Source organism: Lepus europaeus, chromosome 21 (genome assembly GCF_033115175.1).
Source record: "Lepus europaeus isolate LE1 chromosome 21, mLepTim1.pri, whole genome shotgun sequence".
Classification (NCBI taxonomy): Eukaryota; Metazoa; Chordata; class Mammalia; order Lagomorpha; family Leporidae; genus Lepus; species Lepus europaeus.
In genome coordinates, this window is record NC_084847.1 from 21,821,466 (window position 1) to 21,844,855 (window position 23,390).

Consider the following 23,390-nt stretch of genomic DNA (forward strand, 5'->3'; position numbering starts at 1 on the left):
TTAGAAAATGTTTACTGTCTATGTCCTGTTAGGTTTTACCTGTGATCCACACTTTGAAAATCATCCCGTTTTATCCTGAAGTTCATAATTAGTGTAAGACTGTTCAATGTAATTTTTAAAAGATTTATTTATTTACTTGAGAGGCAGTGTTACAGAGACCAAGAAATGAGAGAGAGAGAGAGTCTTCCATCTGCTGATTCACTCCCCAAATGACTGCAACAGCCAGAGTTGGGCTGATCTGAAGCCAGGAGCTTCTTCCGGGTCTCCCATGCAGGTGCAGGGGCCCAAGGACTTGGGCCATCTTCCACTGCTTTCCCAGGCGCATTAGCAGGGAGGCGGATCAGAAGAGGAGCAGCCTGGACTCTTTAGTGACGCCCATGTGGGATGCCGGCATTGCAGGTGGATGCTTTACCTACTATGACCGAGCACCGGCCCCTGTGCTTAATGTAATGCTTACCGTTTGTCTAAATCGGGCATCACCCGGTGGTCTCTTAAACTTGAGGAGAAAATGTGAGCTAGAAATACGTGCTCCATAGAAGTAGGAATCTTGAGGAGTATGAACACAGCCACAGAGCTCGCTTGGGTTAATCGTTTTGGGGGAAGATGCTGTAAGGCGATGGATGAGTTGTGAATCCTTGAACTCCAGCCCCATTTGTTGGCTGATGGTGTTGTATGCTGCTCAGTTTTCATCATTTGTTGTATAGATAGTCAATTTTAAACATTCCCGTAATATGGAGTCCTTTCAGTCTTTTCAATTGTGGTTACCTAAAGCTAATGAATGAATCCAAGTTCTGAACTGCAAAAAAAACAAATCATGTGTTGTGGTACAGTGGGTTGGGCTGCTGCCCACCCCACCAGCATAGCATAAGAATGCTGGTTCGAGTCCCAGCTGCTCCACTTCCCATCCAGATCCCTGCTAATGCACCTGAGAAAGCAGTGGAAGATGGCCCGAGGACTTGAACCCAGGCAGGAGACCCAGATGGAGTTTCAGGCTCCTGGCTTTGACCTGGCACAGCCTAGCTATTGTAGCCATTTGGGGAGTGAACCAGTGGATGGAAGATCTCTCTCCATTTCCCTCTGTGACTCTGCCTTGCAAATAAATAAATAAATCTTTAAAAATATCACATGGAATTAGAAGGGATCCAGAACAGCCAAAACTATTTTTTAAAAACAACACAGTTAGAGGTCTCATATTCCCAATTTCAAAACCTACAATGGAGCTAGTTATCAGAATCATGTGACCTACATAGAATCAAGCCTAGGGTCCAGAAAAAAAAAAAACACCCACGCATCTGTAGTCAACTGATTTCTTATAACAATGCCGAGACCAGGCAAGGGGGTGAGAATAGTCACTTCAACAAATGGTGCTTGGACAACTGGACAGCCACACACCAAAGAAGGATCCCTACCTCACGCCATACACAACGATTCACACAGAATGAGTCAGAGACCTACATGGAACAGCTAACACAGTAAAACTCTTAGAATAAAGCAAACACAGGAGCAAAGCATGACCTTAAATCTGGCAATGACCTTAGATCTGACAGCAGCAGTGCGAGCAGCAACAGAACAAGAAAGCTGTGCTCCATAAACACATAACACGCTTTGCCTTCAAAGACAAGGGAGGGCGTTTTTGCAAATCACATATCTGATAAAGGTCTCGTATCCAGGATACACAAAGAACTTTTACAGGTTAACATGGTGACAAGCAACGGTATTTAAGCATTGGTAAGGGACCTGAGCAAACGTGTCTGCAAAGGTGTGCAGGTGGTGGCCAAGCACATGAGAAGAGGTTCAACATCATTAACCATCAGGGAAATGCAAAGCACAACCACAATAAGACACCACTTGGCGCCCACAAGATGCGAAAGAAGAAAATAGAAAACACATGTTGACAAGGATGTGGAGAAACGGGAGCCCTCCTACGGGGCTGGTGGGAATGGAACGCAGCGCACTGGCGGTGCAAGCCAGTGGGGCAGCTACTCCGCCAGGCAAGCCTTGCATCAGCACCATCCGATCCGGGCATTGCACTCCTGGGTGTGTATCCCAGCGATTGGAAAACGCACGTCTGCACGAAGACTCCCGTGCAGCATTCACGGCACGCTCATCCGTGATCGTGAAAAAGCGCCCCCCCCCCCCAGTGTTCTTCAGCTGATGAGTGGGAAAAGAAAGTGGCGGAACCATGCGGTGGATTGCTAGTCTGTAACAGACGTGGACACAGTGCTAACATACACTATCGCGTGATTAAGCCTTAAATACGTTGTGCTGAGGGAGAGAGACCGGACCCAAGAGACAGCATATTAGGTTAGTCAATCTATAGGGAAAGCTCAGCAAAGATAAAGGAAAACCAGTAGGCACAGAAAGTCTGTTAGTGGATGGAAATGCTTCATAATCAGACCACGGTGAGAGCTGCTCACGTGGATCCATGGGCTCAAAATCCCTGTGTTGTGCCCTTACGGCGGCTGGATTGTACGCTATGTAAATTACACCTCAATAAAGCTGTTAAAATAAAAATAAAAAAAGAGGAAATGGGTTGAAGGAGGGGTTGTCACAATGATTTTTCTCCCAGGAGGCCCCTTGGCTGAAATGCAAATGTGACCACTTCCTCCCCATTGGCCAGTCCTGAGCACCAGGGGCTGCTGGGGGAGGGGCCTCCAGGTTCCTATCCCATCCCCCCTCCCAGGCATACCTAGAGGGGGTCAGGGACCTTGCCCTGAACGCCGGCCTGCTCCCCAGCTGCCAAGGTCTGGCTGCAGGAGCAGCTGCTTCTTAAACACCAAGGAGTAGGTGGCCCCGCTGCATCGCACCCACCCTGCTGGTCGTGGGGCCGGGGCGTTCTTTTGAAAATGTTAATTGGATGAAGCCAACCTCCAATGACTTCCCAGTACCCTGGGAACAAAACTCCACCTCTCTTGCCGCGGGCTGCGAGGCCCCGTGTGGCGCGCATGCGTGGTTTCCGTGGCCTCGCCGCTCACATGGCTCTGCCACCGTTCTCAAGCTTCCTGGAGGAAGCGGCGCTCTTCCCCACCACAGTGCCTTTGCACGTGCACGTTCTGCTGCCTACGCCAGTTCGCCCACGGCTGGGTCCTTTGCATGTTACCCTAAGCCTCACGGCCTTGACCCCCATCAGTTTGCTGCACACTGCTTGTTGTGTGTCTCTCTCCACGGGAATACAGTCCCCAGGACTGTCACTGGGTGTATTTCTGTGGAATATAATCAGTGCATAGCCTAGGACCTGCTCAAAAGGAACAGAATGGGGAGGGGCTGGACAGGTGGGGTGGGTGAAGGGAAGGAGGAAGGCAAGTGGGAGGGAGGGAGGAGAGAGGGACCTCCCCTGTGTTATCTCCCGTCCAGAGGCAATGTAGTAGGCTGTCTACTCCGTAGGCTCTAGAGAGTTGGAATCCCAGCTCTGGCCCTCACCAGCTGTGTGACCTCGGACAAGTCACTCAACCTCTCTGAGCCACAGTCTTTCATCCTTAATATAGGGAAGATGATGATGATGAGGGTGGCGACCGTGTTCCAGAAGTGACTGGGATGCCAGTCGGATGGTTCACCTTTTACAAGTCCTTAAGGCCAGAGTTGTCCTCAGCAAGAACTGGCTTTTTACAATTTTTTTCTTTTCTTTTCTTTTCTGTTTTTTTTTTTTTTTTTTTTTTTTGCTTTTCCCTCTCCCAATCTTTCAATTCCAGTCCATGGGATCCAAGAAGTCACCCTGCAAGAAGAAGATGAAGAAAGAACAAGAGAAACAGAAACTGACTTCCTCCCAGGATTCGCGCTCCAGACAGCGCGAGAGGTCCTGGGATGGAGAACAGATACTTAACAGGTCAGACAGCCTGCAGCTCAGTCATAGGGGAATTTATACCAAGTTCCTCAAAAACAGCCAGGAAAAACAAAACAAAAACACTGAGAAATAAACAGCAAGAGGCTTTCTCTCTGTCTCTGGAGCTGTCGTGGGGCAGCTGCAAGTTGTTCTTTTCTGGTTTTGTTTTTTTCCCCAAAAACTGAGATGGCCGGGGGCTGGGTGGGCAGCCAGCAGGTGCATCTGGGCTGACAGCAACGCACACATCAGGACCGCACAAAACTGGCCCTGTCCGCCCTGGGGACATTTCTTCCTGGCTGGGGTCCCTTCTCATGGCTGGCGCAAGCGCATGTAGCCAGGTCCCATCCCAGCTCTCACACTTCTTGGCTTGCGTGGCTTCGCGTCCCTCTGAGCCACAGTCTTGCCATCTGTGTAATGGGTCTCATCTTGTGTGTCTCAGGAGAGCGGTAGGAGAAAGCGGTCTCGCAAGTGAACATCAAGGGGATTGTGGCAGTGGTGGTGGAAAAAAAAAGCTATTTCCTTGTTCTTATTCTTTTGAGGCTGCTGGGCACGGACTTCCTGCATTTTGTCTGCTTGTTAGTTTCTCCCTTAGCATGGCTGTAATACTTTTGTTGTTGTTTTTCATGTTTTGTTTTCGAGATGCAGGGAGACAGATCTCTAAGATATCGGCTGCCAGGGTTAGGCTGGGTCAAAGCCAGGAGCCAGGAACCCAATCCAGGTCTCCCACATGGATGGCAGAGACCGACCACCTGAGCCGTCGCCTGCTGCCTCCCAGAGCCTGCACCAGCAAGGAGCAGAGCCAGGACTCGAACCCAGGCCCTCTGATCTGGGCCCACGGGCAGCCCCAATGGTGTCTTTAACCACTGTGCAAAGGCCCACTCCAGTTCTCGTGCTTCTAAGACCCCTGCTGGAGATGTCAGGCCCCAGCGTGCTGGAACTCTCTGGGGAATGGCCCTAGCCTGTTTTCTTCTTGCGCTCCCGTGGGAAAGGCCGCCCCGCCTCCCTGGTGGCTGGGGGTCCCATCGGCCAGATCAAAGCATCAGATAGTTCCAGCTCCGTAGTCCAGGGCCTGCTCTCTGCAGCTCCAGCCTTTGCAGCCCCCTGACCCCCACCTAACCCAGCACAGACCCTGCTGGGCGGGCAGGCAGCCGCAGGGACCACAGCCCCAAGCTGTCTTGCACACTTGCTGAGCCCTGCCCTGCCCAGCTGCACCGCCTCTTCACACCCCCAGCCTCAGTTTGCACGTCTGGGAGGCAGGGCGGCTGGCTGCCACACTGCTTGCCTCATGGGTCATGACCATGACTGTGAGAGCTGGGAGGATGATGTCATTCCCCCCCCCCCAAGGCAGATGTCACTCTGATAGCCCCAGATGTCTTCCTAGCGGGTGACCTTTGGCGATTGGTGGGTGGGGGTGGGCCTTCCGCCGACCCCCCCCCCCCCACTGCCTTCCAGGAGGGGCCCAGCTGCTGCTCAGTGGGCAGGGCGGGGCGAGTCCCGACCACATCCTCCCCTTCCTCCTCGCCCTGCACAGGCGCCTGGGGCTCTGGGAGAGCAGCCTGCAGCTCTCCCAGCTCAGTGACCCTGGGTTCAGTGTCTTCCCACCCCGGCCCCCACCACCCACTCCTGTCTGCCTGCTCCTCCCCAAGTGGGACCGACAGCCACGTGGCCGGCTGTGTGTCTGCTGTCCATCCCCGCTGCAGTGATTGGTCCCGCCCCCCCAGTCTCCTTCCTCTGTCTGGCTGGCAGCTGCAAGCGAGTCACCTGCTGGGAGCCCAGCTGCCGGTCTGGGGGACAGACAGGGCTGAAGACGGGTCTGCTGGGGGACCGGGGACGGCTGCCCTGCTTCTCGGACCCTCATCTCCCACCTTCACGCGGAGGCCAGCTGCCACACCCGGGCACGCAGAATGGATTTCTGAGAGCAACCCTGAAGCAGCAGGTAACTGGACCGCAGCCACGGCTCCCCATGGGCGCTGGCCGCCGCCTTTGCCTAACCTGGCATCTAACCTGGCCCAAGTCAGGTCACAGCGGGGTCCGCTGAGGCATCGGGGGCTTATACACTGAGGCTGGGCAGGGTTGGGGCTGGTGTGGGTGTGCAGAGGGTCTCATGGCGTGGAGGCAGGGGTAGAGCTGAGATGACCCCCGCATCTGGGGAAGCCGGACTCCCAGAAGCAGGGGCTTGGGGAAGGAAGGCAAGTTCCAGGCCAAGCATGCAGTGAGTCACCTGCAGTGACCGGCAAGGACAGGAGCTGGTGCTGCTATGGGGCCCCTTTGTTGTCGGGGGTGGGGGGGGCGGCACCAACTTTGTGCCATCTTCTGTGTTTTGTCACTGTTACTTCATTGGAATCTTCCATGTGGGAGCAGGTGTGCCCATTTCCCAGATAAGACCATGAAGACCCACGAGCTAGAATGAGTCCCTTCAGGTGGCTCCACCAGGGGCGGGGGGCCGGGCGACTGCACAGGTGTCCCTGCACCTCGCTCCTGAAGCCAGGGCATGGTCAGATGCTAAGAAGCAGAGTGCGTGGAGGAGTGGAGAAGGGAGGCTGGGTAAGCTGCTGGGAAGGAAGAGGCGGAGGAGGCCGGGGTGGGAGTGCCTAGCGCGGGGACCTCAGCATCACGGACCCAGGGCAGGGGCACCGAGAAGCCACGAGGCAGCTCCCGGCTGCCGCCTTGCTCCCGAGAGCCAGCGGGGGTTTCAGAAGCACATGGTGTTGTGGGGGGAAATCCTGGTCGGGGGTGGGGGGTGGGTGTCAGGATGCAGCCATGAGACTTCCTAGCGGGTGAACTTGGGCAAATCTCCCTCATCTCCCTGCGGTGTCTTGCTGCGTGAGGACTCGGTTTTCTCATCTGGAAAATGGGAACGAAGTGGCAGAGCTGTTGGGGAGGGCTGTGATGGAGAAGCCCCTTTCCATTTCAGACAGCGAGCTGGCCTCCTGGGGACCCTGGGGTCCTTGGCAGGGTGGGCAGGCAGCACAGAGACACACTCAGCCACCCCGAGGGCCCTCCGCTGTGGTGGGGGCACCGATGCTCACTGTTGTTGGGGGTGCTGGAGGCTGTCCCATTTCCTCACAGCACCGGGTAAGACTGGTGGCCTTGTCCAGCCCATTGCACAGATGGGAAGACTGAGGGTCTATGGGGTCACATCCAGGCTCTCTGTGACTCAGAGCCACAGAGCAAGGCTGTGGGCTATGGAATAGGCAGACACAGAAGATGTGAGTCCTGGGGTGACTTCAGAGCCGGGCGTTGGGCGCCTGTTCCCCGGCTCCCCAGGTGTCTGGACCCTGAGGACGGGAGGTGGCCCGAGATCCGGCGATGGGGGAGAAGGGAGGAGCCAGGCCAAGGCTGAGCCCTGAGGTCCTGGCACTCAGGTTGACTTCAAGCCTAGGGGAGGGGGTGGGGGTGGGGCTGGAGCCTGCCCTGGGGCTCGTGGCGGGGGTGGGGGCAGGGTCACTAGAGAACAAGCAGGAAAGAGGCAGCTTTGAGACCCCCATGTTCCCTGCAGCATCGGGGCCTGCCCTGGCGCCTGACGAGTGAGTGAGGAGGAGGAGGAAGGGGACCCGGCAAATGCAGCACGCCCCCAGCCCCCGAGCTGGGGCTCTAGCACACCAGCCACTGTGATCTGGGGGCTCAAGTCCCGGCGCCAACATGCAGCAGCCACGTGGCCCTGCGGGAGCCATGGATCCTCTCTAAGGCCCGCAGGATGAAGGATCAGAAAAGCAAGGCTGGGAATGAAAACACCAATCTCCTGGGTGTGGTGTGCATTTATTGAGCACCTACTGTGTGCCTCAGGGCTCAGGGGTATGCATGTGACCAAAGCCAGCATGGTGCAGAAGGGCCACGACCTTGGCCATGACCTGCCCATGGCTCACAGAGGGTTTCTATTATGGGGCTCTTATGTGTTACTCTAACTAGTATGGATAGTGGTCATCTTTACTAGATAGCCTTTAACTAGTATGGGTAGTGGTCACCTTTACCACCCAGGACACAGGGCACCAAGTCCTCACTGAACAATAGCTCCTGTGATGTCCCTGCTGCCCCTTTTCACAGGCGGGGAAACTGAGACCCAGAGCAGGGGTGGTTTTCCAGGGCTACCCAGGGAGTCGCTTGGAAGGGGAGGTGCAGCGGCTGGCTGGGCGGTGGTTAAGGCACCGCTTGGGACGTCCACATCCTGCGTCACATGGGCTGGGTTCAAGTCCCAGCAAGCTCCACTTTCCAACTCCAGCTTCCCGCTGATGCGCACCCTGGGAGGCGGCCGGTGACGAGCTCAAGTGCCCCGGCCCCTCCTACTCCCGTGGGAGTCTGTGTGGGGTCACATCCTGGCTTCAGCCTGGCCCAGCCCCAGCTGTTGTGGGCATTTGGGGAGGGAACCAGCAGCTGGGCGAGCTCTGTCTGCCTGTCTCGCTCTGTGTCTCTGTTTTTCAAATAAGTTTTTTAAGCACACACACACACACACACATATATATATATAAGATTTATTTATTTGTTTGAAAAGCAGAGTTACAGAGAGGCAGAGGCAGAGGCAGAGAGAGAGAAATCTTCTATCCGCTGGTTCCTCCCCAATTGGCTGCAACAGCCAGAGCTCAGCTGATCCGAAGCCAGGAGCCAGGAGCTTCTTCTGGGTCTCTCATGCGGGTGCAGGGGCCCAAGGACTTGGGCCATCTTCCACTGCTTTCCAAGGCCATCAGCAGGGAGCTGGATCAGAAGAGGAGCAGCCAGGACTTGAACTGGCGCCATATGGGATGCAGGTGGCAACTCTACCCACTATGCCATAGTGCTGGCCCCTAAACATATTTTTTTTAAAGAAAAAGAAGGGGAAGAAGACAGCAGTGGATCCAGGGAAGCAAACAGTTCCTCCAGGAAGGGGTCTCTTCCCTGTCCCCCCCCCGCCCAGCCCCTGCCCCTTCCTCACTGCCTTCACCGAGGGGGAGGGGCAGGGCAGCTGGGAAAAAACCCACCCCAAGCCTGACTCGAAGGTGTCCCCGCCCCCACTCCCACCCTAGCCCCAGGCCAAAGGGACTTTTCACAACAGCTCAAATGAGCGCTCTGAGTAAACCTGGAACTTCTGAACCCACTGCGAACATTCCCCGGGCAGGCAGGGGCCGGGGCCCCGCTGAAGCATGGAGTTCTGCAGCCTCCTAGAAGGAACCAGCCACCCGAATCGTCCCCCAGAGAGGCGGGCCCACTGCACCTGCCGGCCTCGCCGCTCAGGCCCAGGCCCTTCCCCGGTGGGTGACCACAGACGAGGCTCTGGACCTCCATGTGCACATCTGTCAAGTGGGCTGGCCAGTGCAGGCGGGGCAGAAGCTGCACAGTCACAGAGAGCCTGCAGGGGGCGCACGGGCTGGGATACGGTCCACGAGGGCAGGTTGTTCCAGCTCATAGAGGCCACGTGCACACAGGCTTAATGAGACAGACAGACAGAGAGGCAGCCGCAGCCCTCTAGGGGACACAGGCTGGGGACCGACAGGGTGCTCAGGTCCTGCCTGGCCCCGGCACACCCATCCTCAGACAACCACAGCTGCCCTTGGCCCATGGGCAAGAAGTCAAGTGCAAGTGAAGAGCCACGAACACGAGCCCCACCCCTCCCGCTCCTCAGCCCGGCCTGTGGCTGTTGTGCCCTTTGTACAGATGAGGAAAACCAAGGCTCAGAGACGATGTAGGAGTTAGAGGCAGAGCTGCCTGGTCGGTTTTTTCCCCCACAGCTTGAGAATTTCATTTAGGTGAGAACTTGCTCTGTGACCCCGGGCAATGCACAGTCCCTCTCTGAAAGTTCTTGGTCAGTCATGTGATGCCAGCAAGTACGGTCACTCAGTCACACACACTCAGGGAGCTGATAGTGGGGATAGCGATGGAGGTGCTGGGAAGCCGAAACCTCTCAGGGCTGCCCTTTGTATGAGCGGACACTGCAATTCTCACCTCCTCCTCCATCCTTCCTCACAGCTTGCAGTGCGAGCTGCTTCCACCCTGTGCAGAGATTAAGTTGCTCCGCTTCCCCCTGGGGGCTTGGGCTGCAAGACAAAGACCACTCATAAACACAGAAGCAGAGACATTCAATGAATCCCCATATGACAGCTGCAGCCAGGGAGATAAACAAGGAGGTTGTCACGCACAGAACCACAGAAGAGACCCATCTCACGTGGGGGCGGGAGAGGGGTGGTGGCCTCTTTGAAGGGACAACGTGGAACTTGAAACCTGAGAAAGCAAAGAAGCTGAGGGTGGGGTAGGGGGGGAGAAAGTTTTCTAAACAGCGAGAATAGCCTGTGCAAAGGTCCTGGGGTTGGGAGTTGTGGGAATATTGGAGATTTTATCCTCATTATGTGCATAAGGCCCTTGATGCAGTAAATTCAAGAAAGAGGAGTGAAAATGGATAAGGTTTAACCATGGAGCACATGGCCTTCCCCATCCGTTGCCATGGAGTTCTCTCTCGTTTAGTCACCCATGTAGCAAGAGTTTAGAACACCTACTGCGTATCAGTTGCTGATTAGTCACTGGGTACTCAGCTGTAACCCAGAGATACATGGTTGCTGCCAGATGTCACTCAGAACGTAGATGACAACAGCACAGGCTATGTGCTCCAGTGGAGGCCTGGACGGGCCCCGGAGGAAGGCATGACTCACGCTCCCGGGACAGATCAAAGGTCGGCAGAGGACGGGGAGGCGACACTTGAACTGGGTGTCAGAGGTCGAGTAGGAGACGGACGGTCGGTCACGGAGGGCACGCGGCTCGGCGGCTGCACCAGCGCGCGCAAAGGTGAACCCAGGGGCATGGGATGTGCAGGGGAACTGTCGGCAGCCTGGGTCCAAGGTTGGGGGCCAGCCTTGAATGCCAGGCAGAGGAATTTGGGATTTTTCTGAGCTGTGGAATGACACGAGTGGCGTGAGGGCTGGGCTGGAGGGGTCTCAGCCGGAGGCGGTGGGGTCAGACCGGAGGACCAGCAGGAGAGCAGGTGGACAGGGGTCCTGGAAGACCCAGGAGGACCCAGGAGCTCGGCGTCCTGTGTTCCCTCTTGGGAAGTCCCTCGGGCCTGCCAGTTCCGCTTCTGGTGACCTGGTGGCTCTGGTTTCTGGCTCTGCTGGGGAGTCCCTGCTCACCCACCCCTTTTCTTCTGCAAGTCCCTATGGGAAATGGGCCGTTTTACTTTTACCACACCCCTTGCCTTTCACTTTCAACCCTGCAGTCCCCACCTGGGACGCAGTGGGGGAGACGGCTGAGTGGCAGAACGCGGCGGATCCCACCCTTGAATCATCGATGAGCGGTGATACAGGGAAACCAAGAACTCGGGTTCTTTCCCGCCGAGGAACAAGGCTGCTCTCAGGGCACGGCCGTGGGGCAGGCTCCGTTCTTCTACCTAGACAGCCGCTGCTGCTTCCCAGTGTGGGTCCATCGATTTCCACTGAGGGCAGACGGGACTCCACTTACTCCTTGCACTTTCTAGCTCTCAGCGGGCTCATCTCCCCTGTTGAGATTTTCTCTAAGTGGAAATGTTTTTAATTAAAAAAAAAAAAAGAACCCTTCACTTGATGGATGTCCAACTTATCAGCCTTTTTCTTGACGGTGAGAGCTCTCTGGTAGATGCACGTGAAGTTCCAGGCTCCCTGCTTTGGCCTCGCTATTGTGGGCATCCGGGGGAGTGAACCAGGGGGGAAAGATCTCTCTTTCTTCTCTATTTTAAGAAAAGAAGTGCTACCTGCCCCCAAGGTCAGGAAAATGTCACCCTCTGCTTTCTAATCTAGATGAAACATGTAGGTCAACAGTCTATCTAGAACTTTTTTTACATAAAGCAAAGCACCAAGACTTCTTTGATTTTTAAAGATTTATTTATTTATTTGAAGGCAGAGTTACAGAGAGGCAGAGGCAGAGGCGGAGAGAGAGAGAAAGAAAGAGAGGTCTTTCATCCACTTTTTCATTCCCCAAATAGCAGCAATGGCTGGAGCTGGGCCAATCTGAAGCCAGGAGCCAGGAGCTTCTTCCGGGTCTCCCTCAGGGGTGCAGGGGTCAAAGGACTTGGGCCATCTTCCATTGATTTCCCAAGCCGCAGCAGAGAGCTGGATTGGAAGTGGAGCAGCCGGGACTCGAAGTGGTGCCCATATGGGATGCTGGCACTGCAGGCTGGGGTTTTAACCCACTACGCCACAGCTCTGGCCCTATCATTTCTTTTTTTAACTTAAGAAGTTTTGCAGTATTTTACAATCTCACGGAAAGGTCCCCAGTGCTCCAATTTCTCTACATCTTCACCAACATTTGCTATTTTAGTTTGGTTTTTAGGATCAGGTTTAAGGTGCTATTTCACTGTGCTTTGATGCGTGTTTCTCTGATGACCAGTGATGCTGAGCATCTTTGAATCTTGTTAGCCGTTTGTTTAGCTTCTTTGGAGACATGTCTATTCAAGTTCTTTGTCCATTTTTAAATTATGTTATTTGCGGGTTTTTTTTTTTTTAAGATTTATTTATTTACCTGAAAGGCAGAGTTATAGAGAGAGAGGTCTTCCATTCACTGGTTTGTGCCCCAAATGGCCCCAACAGCCAGGACTATGCCAGGCAAAAGCCAGAAGCCTGGAGCTCTGTTTGGGTCTCCCACATGGGTGCAGGGGGTCAAGCACTGGGACCATCTTCCGCTGCTTTTCCCAGTCCATCAGCAGGGAGCTGGACCAGAAGTGGAGCAGCCGGGACATGAACCAGGGCCCATATGGGATTCTGGTATTCCAGGTGGTGGCTTTACTCGATACACCACAGTAACAGCCGCAATGACAAATAAATAAATCTTTTTTTAAAAAAAATGAACTCAAGCAGGCGCCGCGGCTCACTAGGCTAATCCTCCGCCTTGCGGCGCCGGCACACCGGGTTCTAGTCCCGGTCGGGGCACCGGATTCTGTCCCGGTTGCCCCTCTTCCAGGCCAGCTCTCTGCTGTGGCCCGGGAGTGCAGTGGAGGATGGCCCAAGTGCTTGGGCCCTGCACCCCATGGGAGACCAGGAGAAGCACCTGGCTCCTGCCATCGGATCAGCGCGGTGCGCCGGCCGCAGCACGCCTACCGCGGCAGCCATTGGAGGGTGAACCAACGGCAAAAGGGAGACCTTTCTCTCTGTCTCTCTCTCTCACTGTCCACTCTGCCTGTCAAAAAAAAAAAAAAAAAGTTGCAAGATACAAAACCAATGTTCAAATATTAGCTGTGTTTCAATGCACTGTCAGGAAATTAAGAAGACAATTCCAAGAGTTGGGACTGTGGCATGGCAGGTGAAGCCACTGCCTGCAGTGCCGACATCCCATATGGGCACCAGTTCAAGTCCTGGCTGTTCCACTTCCAATCCAGCTCTCTGCTATGGCCTGGGAAAGCAGTAGAAGATGGCCCAAGTCCTTGGGCCCCTGCACCCACGTGGGAGACCCAGGGGAAGCTCCTGGCTCCTGGCTTAGGATTGGCATAGCTTGGGCTTATGCAGCCATCTGCGGAGTGAACCAGTGGATGGAAGACCTCTCTTTCTCTCTGCCTCTCTGTAACCCTGTCTTTCAAATAAATAAATCTTTAAAAAAAATGTCGATACTACTCAAAGCAGACCATGGATTTAGTGCCGTTCCTAGTGAACCCCCAGCCATCCTTTCTACAGCTAGAAAAGTCCATCATAAAATTTACGTGGACTGCCCCAGGGTATCCTAAACAATCTTGAGATGAACAGAGCTGGAGGCCTCACCCTTGCTGGTCTGTATTTTCACAGAATCCCACCTGGGATGCCAGCGTCTAAGCCGGCGGTTGAACCTGCTGCACCCTGGTGCCGGCCCCTCCTCTGTTATTGGATGAACTCATTGTTTGCATGGAATTTTTAGGATAAAACAAATAATTTTACTTTCTTTTCCATTGAGATGCTTTCAATTTCTTTTTGCTGCTCCTTTGTTCCAACCACAACATCCAGCTCTTCTTAGGAGGCAGAGAGAGAGGTCGGTCTTCCATCTGCTGGATCACTCCCCAAATGGCCACAATGGCCAGAGCTGTGCCGATCTGAAGTCAGGAGCCAGGAGTCTCTTCCAGGTCTCCCACGCGGGTGCAGGGGCCCAAGCACTTGTGCCATCTTCTACTGCTTTCCCAGGCCAAAGCAGAGAGCCGGATCGGAAGTGGAGCATCTGGGACTTGAAGTGGCGCCCATATGGGATGCTAGCACTGCAGACAGCGGCTTTACCCACTACCCATGACACTGGCCCCAGTGGTGTGCACTCTTACCAGTACCCTGAGGGCCAGAATATCTGAAATATCAGAATATTATGAAAGCAAGGTCATTTAGTGCAATCTCTGGCCTGTTGGGTGTTTTCTGTTAGCACAGGGTATTGAATCTTGCCAGATGCCAATTGTACAGCCGCTGAGATGGCCGTGAGATTTTTGTGCTTTGTTAAAGTGAGATACTACACTGATGATTTTTTTTTAATTGGAACCATCCGTCATTCCAGGACTAAATCCTGCTTGGTCATAGCGTATCATTTTTGTATTGTGCTGTCCAATTCGGTTTGCCAGGATTTTGTTGAGCATTTTTCATTGGGTGTCTTGGATCTTTGGATTGAGTGTGGAGGGAATCTCATGAAATGAACCTGGAAATGTTCCCCCGTCCTCAGCTTTCTGGAGGCGTATGAAAATAATTGGTGGGAATTCTTTCAATGGTTGGTATAATTCACTAATAAGGCCATCTGGTCCCAAAGTTTTTCTTTGTTGGGAGGTTTTTTGTTTTTAGATTTTTTTTTTTTAAAAAAGGATTTATTTGTAGGGCTGGTGCTGTGGCACAGTAGGCTAAATGCAGCTTCCTTTATCATGGTGAATTGCCTGTGTGTGTGTGTGTGTGTGTTTACAGGGTAGTTTTGCTGGATATAAAAGTCGAGGTAGGCTTATTAAGACTTCAGCTTTTAAATATGTTGTTTCATTGTCTTTTCTACCCTACATTTTTTAAAAAAAAGATTTATTTATTTATTTATTTGAAAGTCAGAGCCACACAGAGAGGAGGGGCAGAGAGAGAGCGAGAGCGAGAGAGAGAGAGAGAGAGAGAAGTCTTCTATCCAATGGTTCACTCCCCAGTTGGCCACAATGATCAGAGCTGCACCAATCTGAAGCCAGGAGCCAGGAGCTTCTTCCAGGTCTCCCACACAGGTGCAGGGGTTCAAAGACCTGGGCCATCTTCCACTGCTTTCCCAGGCCACAGCAGAGAGCTGGATCAGAAGTGGAGCAGCCGGGCCTTGAACCAGCGCCCATATGGGATGCCAGCTCCTCAGGCCAGGGAGTTAACCCACTGCACAACAGCGCTGGACTCTATCCTTTTTTTCCATTGAAAAACCACCTGATAGTCTCTTCTTTGAAGAGGAAAATCTTTGTGCATTTTAAGTATATATGTATATATATATATATATATATATTTTTAGTATTTAATTTTTAAAAGATTTAGTTATTTTATTGAAAGTCAGAGTTACAGAGAGAGAGAGGGGAAGAGACGGAGAGGTCTTCCATCCTCTGGTTCATTCCCCAAACAGCCACAGTGATCAGGGCTGGACTAGACTGAAGCCAGGAGCCAGGAGCTTCTTCCAGGTCTTCCACGTGGGTGCAGGGGCCCAAGGAGTTGGGCCATCTTCTACTGCTTTCCCAGGCCACAACAGAGGGCTGGATCGGAAGTGGAGAAGCCAGGATTCAAACCAGTGCCCATATGGGATGCTGGCACTGCAGGAGGCGGCTTTAACCCGCTACGCCGCGGCGCCGACCCCAGCAATTTATTCTTTCCATTCTCCCCGTGATGCATCTGCAGGCCAAGGCCAACTTCTCACTGTGAGAAAAGTAGTGTTTCTGTAAACATCTTAGGACACGCCCCTTGTACACTCGGGGAGAGGCTTCTTCAGGAGCGACGCTGGGAGTGACATCTCTGGGTCTTCCGGCAGGCACGTCCCACGGCCCGTGTTCAGCGAGTTTCCACACCAGTTTCCACGGGCGACCAGTGGGAGTCCCGTTACATCACATCCTTGGCGACACTGCGGTAGCGGCAGGACTTGAGTCTTTGCCAATCTGATGAATTGAAGGGGCGTGTCATTGTGGTTTCTATTTGCATTTCCCTGCTGACTGTCGAGTTGGGTGTATTATTCCCTATGGCACTTGCTTCGATCTGATTTCTCACCCCCTCGCTTCTCCACCTCCCCCCGAGTCTCCCCGAATTTGGCCCGGCTTGGAGCCCACGTGACCCCCGCCCCCAGATCATTTCTCAGCCTGGGACCCAATGGAGTGAGGCGGTCACAGGCTTTCTCTCTCTCTCTCTCTCTCTCTCTCTCTCTCTCTCTCTCTCTTTCACACACACACACACACAGACACACACAGAGCACATCTGCAGCACAGATGCATGAACCCCCACCCCGCCCCCATCCCTGCCTGCTTCATTGTAGAGACAAGAAAACAGTGGATCAGAGAGGTTAGGCAGCCTGTCCAAGGGCACACAGGCGGGATGTGGCGGGCCCAAGGCAGGTGCACCTTGCTTCTCCGTGGGAGGCCGCCAAAGCCGTTGGGGGGGGCTGCGAGGGCAGAGGTCTTCCTGCCGGAGACCCACCCGGCCAGGGTGGAGAGTCAGAGCTGTATGAGGAGTCTTGGCTTGGTGCTGGGGGGCAGAGGAGGAGGGTGTGATGGAGAAGTCTCCAGCATCCGAGGCCGATGGGGCCCACAAGGGACGGGCTTACGCTGGCTGCTGCTAAATACCCCTGGATTCCCCAGTGAGATGGTTAAACCTCGTTCTGTCTTTCAAAGACACTGGGAAAGAGCCATTGTCTGCACTAGGGACACGTACAAAAAGCCAGTTTGATGCCAGCATGTCACAAAGCCCTTCTCCCCTACTTGCCTGCCTTCCCTTTTATTTCTGAATTATTTATTTCTTTCAAAGGCCAACAGAGAGAGAGATCCCATCTGCTGGCTCACTCCCCAGTTGACCCATACAGCTAGAGCTCAGCCATGTCCAAGCCAGGAGCCAGGGACTCCATCCAGGTCTCCCACACGGGTGGCGGGAATCCATCACCCAATTCCTGCTGGGATGCACAGTCACAAGGAGCTGGAATCAGGAGGAGAGCCTGGATTCGAGCCCAAGTGTGCTGACACGAGATGCAGGCGCCCCCACTGGTGCCATAACCCTGGCACAGAACCGCCAGCCCCTCCCCACTGCAAACAAAGGCAGGCTCCTCTCCGGCTCCTTGGAGGTGTAGGCAGTTGGTAGTAGCTTGTGAAGACTGAACCACTGTCTTTTGCTTTCCTTTTGTTTAGTTTTGGCTTTCATTCTATTTAGTCTTGGAGTGAGCTGGTCGTTTTGTTCAGGAAGCATTTGTACAACATCCTCAATGTGGCACGGAGCATTCTAAATGCTTTGCAAATACGAGCCCACGAGCTGGGGGGGGGGGGGGGGAGGCGGGTGACGCCTCCCGATCCAGCTCCCTGCCAACGCACCTGGGGAGGCAGTAGGTGTTGGCCCAAGTGCTTGGGCCCCCTGCCACCCATGTGGGAGACCCAGGCAGAGCGCCAGGCCCCTGGCTTCATCCTGGCCAAGCCCTGGCCATTGTGACCATTTGGGGAGTGAACCAATGCATGGAAGACCTCTCTCTCTTTCTCTCTCTCTCTCTCTCTCTCTCAACTGCCTTTCAAATAAATAATCTTTTTTAAAAAGTTTGCATTATTTCAAAAAATTTTTTGCACCAGAATAAACATCCTTTAATTCGGTTTTCCATCAAGTAACCCTTGTATTGACTAAATGAATTTTCACAAGAACCCCATGAGGTAGGGATGGCTGTCATTGTCCCCATTTCTCAGACGAGAACCCTGAGGCCCACAAAGGTTAAGTCACTCAGGCTATAAATGGCAGTGCCGGGTTTTGCACTGAGCCAACCTAGCTCCCTGGGCTGTGCTGGAACCAGGGTGGGACATGTGGACCTTCTGTTATCTTGGTGATGGCAGGGAGAGAATCTTTTTCTTTGACACGAGTTTACTGGAGTGCGAAAATCAAAGGAAATGTAAAGCTAACCAGCAAGTAAATAATAGCATTCATGAACACCTTGAAGGTCCTCAGTGGGTGGCAGAAGTTCTGGAACATTCCAACAGAGCCGCAGGGTTACAGCAGGTGAACAATGACTGTGGAGTTTAGAGGAGGGGAGGAGGAAAGGCCCATGAGGAGGCCCTAGCTTATGCAAAGACAGAGGCATGGCAGAGGCTCCAGGTGCTGGGGAGATGTGAGTCATACAAGGCCCCCAGGGCCAGTAATAGCAGGAACTTGGCCCCCTGCTGCAACTCTTCACACCTCCCAGGACATGGCTGCACCTGCTTTCTCACGGGCTCGGCCCAGCTGGCAGGTGCACAGGGCATGACCATCCCCACTTTGGATGTGAGCACTGAGGCCAGGGCACCGGGGAAGAGCTACTGTGTGCTCCAGGTCCGTGAGGCTTCCAGTCCTGCACCCGCGTCTCTCCTGAACTCTCTCAACTTATCTCGGGTGGCAAGCGACAGAAATCGACTTCAACATGGCTGACCATGTGCTCAGTGTGTGAGAAGTCCAAAGGTGGGCATCAGTAGCAGCTAGATCCAGGCACTCCAGTGGTGTCTGAGGACCAACTTTTCCAGACAGGCTCTCTCCAAGTGGTGACAAAGACGGCTACCAGCTTCCAGCAGGTACTCCCAAAACTACCCCTTTGCTAGAGTCCCAGGGAAAATATCCCAGGACCGCTCTCATCAGCCTATCCTGGCCAGCCACATGGAGTGTTGATTGGTCAGTGATCAGCCACATGGAGTGTTGTAATTGGTCAGTGATCAGCCACATGGAGTGTTGTGATTAGTCAGTGGCCCACCACATGGAGTGTTGTGATTGGTCAATGGCCAGCACATGGAGTGTTGTGATTGGTCAGTGATCAGCCACATGGAGTGCTTGTGATTGGTCAGTGGCCAGCCATGTTGAGTGTTGTGATTGGTCAGTGGCCCACTTGACCCGACATCGAGTGCTGTGATTGGCCAGGACTCCACTGTGTAGAGCAGAGGATGGAGTCGATTCTACCCAAACCACCAGAGGGAGCTCTGACTGGAGCACTTTATAAGAAGCTGGGGGGTGGGGGTGGGGGGTGGAGGGCAGGGAACCAGAAGCAGCAGGTGCCAGCTGTTCATCACCAGAGTCGACCGTCTTTAGGCAGAGCTGAGGAATTTGGAGAGGAGTCTTCCATCTGGGGAAAGGAGTTTGCATTCTCTCCGCTGTTAAGAGGGAGCCGTTGTATGTCTGAGGGGGTGTGTGTGCCAGTGATGCGGGCGGCAGCTTAATGCCGGCCCCAGTTAGTGGCGTTGTCCATTTTAAAGTATGTTAGACACAAAAGCACAACCACGGCTGTTATTACTTAAGGTGACACTGAAGTTAACTTTTTGAGTGAGTTCATTTATAAAAAATACATTTGGCCGGCGCCGTGGCTCAATAGGCTAATCCTCTGCCTGCGGCACCGGCACACTGGGTTCTAGTCCCGGTCGGGGCGCCGGATTCTGTCCTGGTTGCTCCTCTTCCAGTCCAGCTCTTTGCTATGGCCTGGGAGTGCAGTGGAGGATGGTCCAAGTGCTTGGGCCCTGCACCCGCATGGGAGACTAGGAGGAAGCACTTGGCTCCTGGCTTTGGATTGGTGCAGCGCGCCAGCTGTAGCAACCATTTGGGGGGTGAACCAACAGAAGGAGGACCTTTCTCTCTGTTTCTCTCTCACTGTCTAACTCTGCCTATCCAAATATATATATATATATATATATATAAAATCAATAATAGTACCCATTATGCACAAATAAAGATGGCAGACATTTTGAAAGCAAAGAATGCTAGAGCCTTTGGGTCATTCTAGATCCTTCTAGAATGTTCCAGATGTTCTATGTTCTGTGTCCTTCATGGTGGTTGTTCAGGGCTTGCTCCAAATCTCCTGAAATTCTCAACAAGAACCCTGGAGGCAGGCTTTCCTGCCTGCACTTAGAAGGCTCAGAGAGGGCAAGGGCCAGGCCCTCAGCCCCTCAGCTGGTGGTCTGGACTTCCGGGGCCCCACAGCCTGCGCCCTTTCCCACTGCATCTTGGGTAATCTCATTAGGGAGGTCACGCTGAGCTCGGGTAGGGCCAGGGGAGGCACCGCAGGTGCGTGTGGGGAGTCTTCCCACCTACAGTCAGCCACGACATCCAGGAAAAACCACGGTCCCAGAATCTGTCATCCCTCCGGCCTGTGGCTGCATCTGCTACTCGGGGTGACTTCTGAGCCTGGGCAGGTGCCCCACTGGCCTCTGGCTGGCCCCTTCCTACACAGACCCAGAGATGGAGCGGGGGCGTGGGGACAGGCACAGCACCCGGAGGAGCCTGGCCTTGCAGGCCTGGGGTGTGCACACACTGCCCGGAGAAGCCTGCCCTGTTCTCCCCAGGGGCTCTCTGCCCCCCCCTGAGGAATTAAGTGTATGGTCCCCGGTGGGCTAACCTGGGCTCTGTGACCGACTCGGAAGCCTTACTGTTGGGCTAAGTGTAGATGTTCCACAGGGGGCTAACCTGGGTGTGTTATTCAGTAAGAAGCCAGCTCACTGGGAGTATGGGAGCGAGCACACAGCCGCCCAGCGGTCGGTAGAGCTGCTCGCCAAGGCAGTCCTCTCCCTCTCTCTCTGCTGCTGTTCTCTTTATTTATTTGAGATACATGGCGAGAGCTCGTGTCCCTTGGTTCACTTCCCGGTTCCCCTGCAATGGCCGGGGCTGAGCCAGCCCCAGAGCTGAGAGTCAGAAACAGTCCAGGCCTCCCACGTGGGTGGCAGGGGCCCAATCACTTGAGCCCTCGCTGGCTGCCTCCCAGGGGCTGCACTGGCAGACGCTGGAGACAGGAGCCAGAGCCGGGCATCACAGCCATGGCCCCAGATGTGGGACGTGGCTGTCCTGACTCACGTCTTGATGCCTGCACCAAACATCTGTTCAAGTTCACAGGAGCTACAATGCTGGTTTGTGCCTGTGCCCAGGGGCAGAGGGAGGAGATGGGGGCTGGGGGGAGGGTAAGGGGCCATCTCGGGACGAATCAGCCATCTGGAGGCAGAGGCGGGACCTTGGGCGTCGTCCACACATCACTCAGACGCTGAGACTCGGTGGCAGGTCTGCCCAGGGAGGCCTCCAGCCCAGGCTCACAGCCCTGCTACTGTGTATCTCTTGCAGGCTCTCGGAGTCAGCATGCAACGTGGTTGGGCGGTCCTCTTGCTCCTGCTGGTGCTCCAGGGCGGTAAGTAACGGCCCCTCCCCCACCCCACCCCCCACAAAGCTGGCCTGGTGGGCTCCCGGAGGTGACCAGAGGCCACCAACCCTGAATCTGCAACATTCATTTCCTGGAGGCTGAGACGGGGGAGGGGGGAGAGCTCTGGGACCCAGAAGTGTGCACTTGACCCCGGGGCCTCAGATCAAGTCTTAGCAGGGATGGTGGGTGTCTGGGGAGCTGCTGCTCCCGGCCTTGGCTGAGGGAGGAAGTCCTGCCTTTGGTCTAGCCTCAGTTCCTCCTCATGCAGCAACCACTGGAGCCTGCACGGTGCTGGCATCCCCTCCCTCCACGGGGCTGGTGGCGGGGCTGGGGGGCCACAAGAAGCTGGCAGGGCAACAGCCCAGCAAGGGGGTGCTGCCCGGGGATAGGTGATCCAGGAGGTCTTCCTGGAGGAGGGGCCTGTGAAGAGGTCAGAGGCTGGCCCAGGGCGAGGAGGAACCTGGCACGTCTCTGCTGACTCATTGGCATTTTTCTCTGGGTTTTACCCAAAGACCCAGTGCCTCAAATAGCTCCCTCGGGAAACAGCTGGCAGGCTCTGTTTCTCTTTCTGACTGGCCGGCCTCTCTGTCCCGGCTCTAAAGTGCCCCATGGGGGCAGCCACCACAGCACCCCCTCCCCCCAGCCATCACCACGTGGCAACGAACAGCCAGCACCTGCTGTATACCAGGCCCTGGGCAGCTTGTGCCCATCCCCCACTCCTGCCCTCCAGGAGAGGCTCAGCAGAGGCCTGCAGAGGACAGGGGACAGGTCCACAGCCACACAGCCGGGCGGTGGCAGAGCCGTGATGGGCTCCTGACCCTCAGTCCCTCGGTCCTGCTGGAGATGGGGCCGTTTCTAAAGGATGGAAGTGCATTTCTCACAGTCCTGGAGCCAGCAGCTTCCACGTTTGGTGGGTGCTGGGCCTCTGCTTCCAGGGGGGCGCCTTGGGCATTGCATCCTGTCTGTGGCAGGAGGGACCCAGGGCAAAGGGGAGCAGACACCGGGTGCCTCTAGCCCTTGGTGAGGTCACCCAGCCGTGCGTGCGCGTTGCCAGCTGCCAACCTCAGTGGCACCATGTTGGTGATTAAATCTCAACATGGGAATTATTTCTTTATTTCCAGCTTATTTGAAAGGCAGAAAGAGAGAGAGAAAGAGGGAGAGGGAGGGAGGGAGATCCCATCCATTGGTTCGCTTCCTGGATGTCTGCATCCAGGCTGGCTGGGGCCAGGCTGAAGCCAGGAGTCAGGAACTCCATCCGGGTCTCCCATGTGAGTGGCAGGGACCCAAGTCCTTGAGCCATCTCTGCTGCCTCCCACGGTGCGCACCAGCAGGAAGCTGGAGCAGTAGCAGAGCCAGGACTCCAACCCAGGCCCTCTGAGACGAGCTGCAGGCTTCCCCAGCTCTACCCCTCAACCTGGGAAGCGTGGGGGACACTCAGGAGGGCCGTGGCGTGGCCCTCTCCACCGGGCTTTGCTGCAGTTTCATGAGTGGCTGCCCCGTACAGGCCCCTGTGGGTCGCCTGGGTGTGAGCCCGTCTAACACCTCCACAGCTCCCGGGGCACCTGTGTCGCCGGCCTGGGGCTGGGGACAAGGAGCAGTTCTGAGTCGCAGGTGCACAGCCACTGTGTGTGCTTCCTGCTGCACCCTGCATGCTGTCCTGACCCCGGGCGTCTCTGCTCGGTGGACACAAACTGTTTTATTCTTGAGAGAGAGAGAGAGAGAGAGAGATCCCACATCTACCGAGGCACTCCCCAAATTCCTGTAATAGCTGGACTGGGCCAGGCTGAAGCCAGGAGCCCGGAACTCAGTCCAGGTCTCCCACATGGGAGCAGAGCCCCAAACCCTTGAGCGCTCACCCCTGCCTCCGAGGGTGCCCATTAGCAGGGAGCTGGAGCCAGGAGCCAGGTACTGAGCCCACGTCCTCTGCTGTGGGACACGGGCGTCCTCACCGTGGTCTCGGCCTCAGGCCTTCACTCTCTGCGGCACCTGAGTCGCTTCCCTGCTGCTCCTTCCTCAACACTCTGGCCCAAGTTTGGTTCAAACCCTGTCCCTTGATGGCCTGCAGCCCGGCGAGGGGAGAGCCAGCCACTGGGAGCCTCCTGCACTCTTGGATTTATTTATTTATTTGAGTTACAGAAAGGGAGAGACAGAGAGAGCTCTTCCATCGGCTGGTTCACTCCCCAGATGGTCACAACAGCTGGGGCTGGGCCAGGCTGAAGCCGGGACCCAGGGCCTCCAATTCAGATCTCCGATGTGGGTGCAGGGGCCCAAGCACTTGGGCCATCCTCTGCTGCCTTCCCGGGGGCATCAGCAGGCAGCTGGACTGGAGGCGGAG

The 23,390-nt window shown here is 55.0% G+C and overlaps 1 protein-coding gene across 1 annotated transcript in view; it reads left to right on the plus strand.

Moving 5' to 3' along the window:
- Positions 1-5,599: 5,599 nt before the first annotated feature.
- Positions 5,600-23,390, plus strand: part of IL21R (interleukin 21 receptor) — a 31,201-nt gene continuing 13,410 nt past the window's right edge. Inside the window, exons 1-2 of the mRNA XM_062180214.1 lie at positions 5,600-5,756; positions 20,980-21,043. Coding sequence (XP_062036198.1) covers positions 20,995-21,043 — 49 coding nt within the window. The 5' untranslated portion in view covers positions 5,600-5,756; positions 20,980-20,994. The remainder of the gene's footprint in view (positions 5,757-20,979; positions 21,044-23,390) is intronic.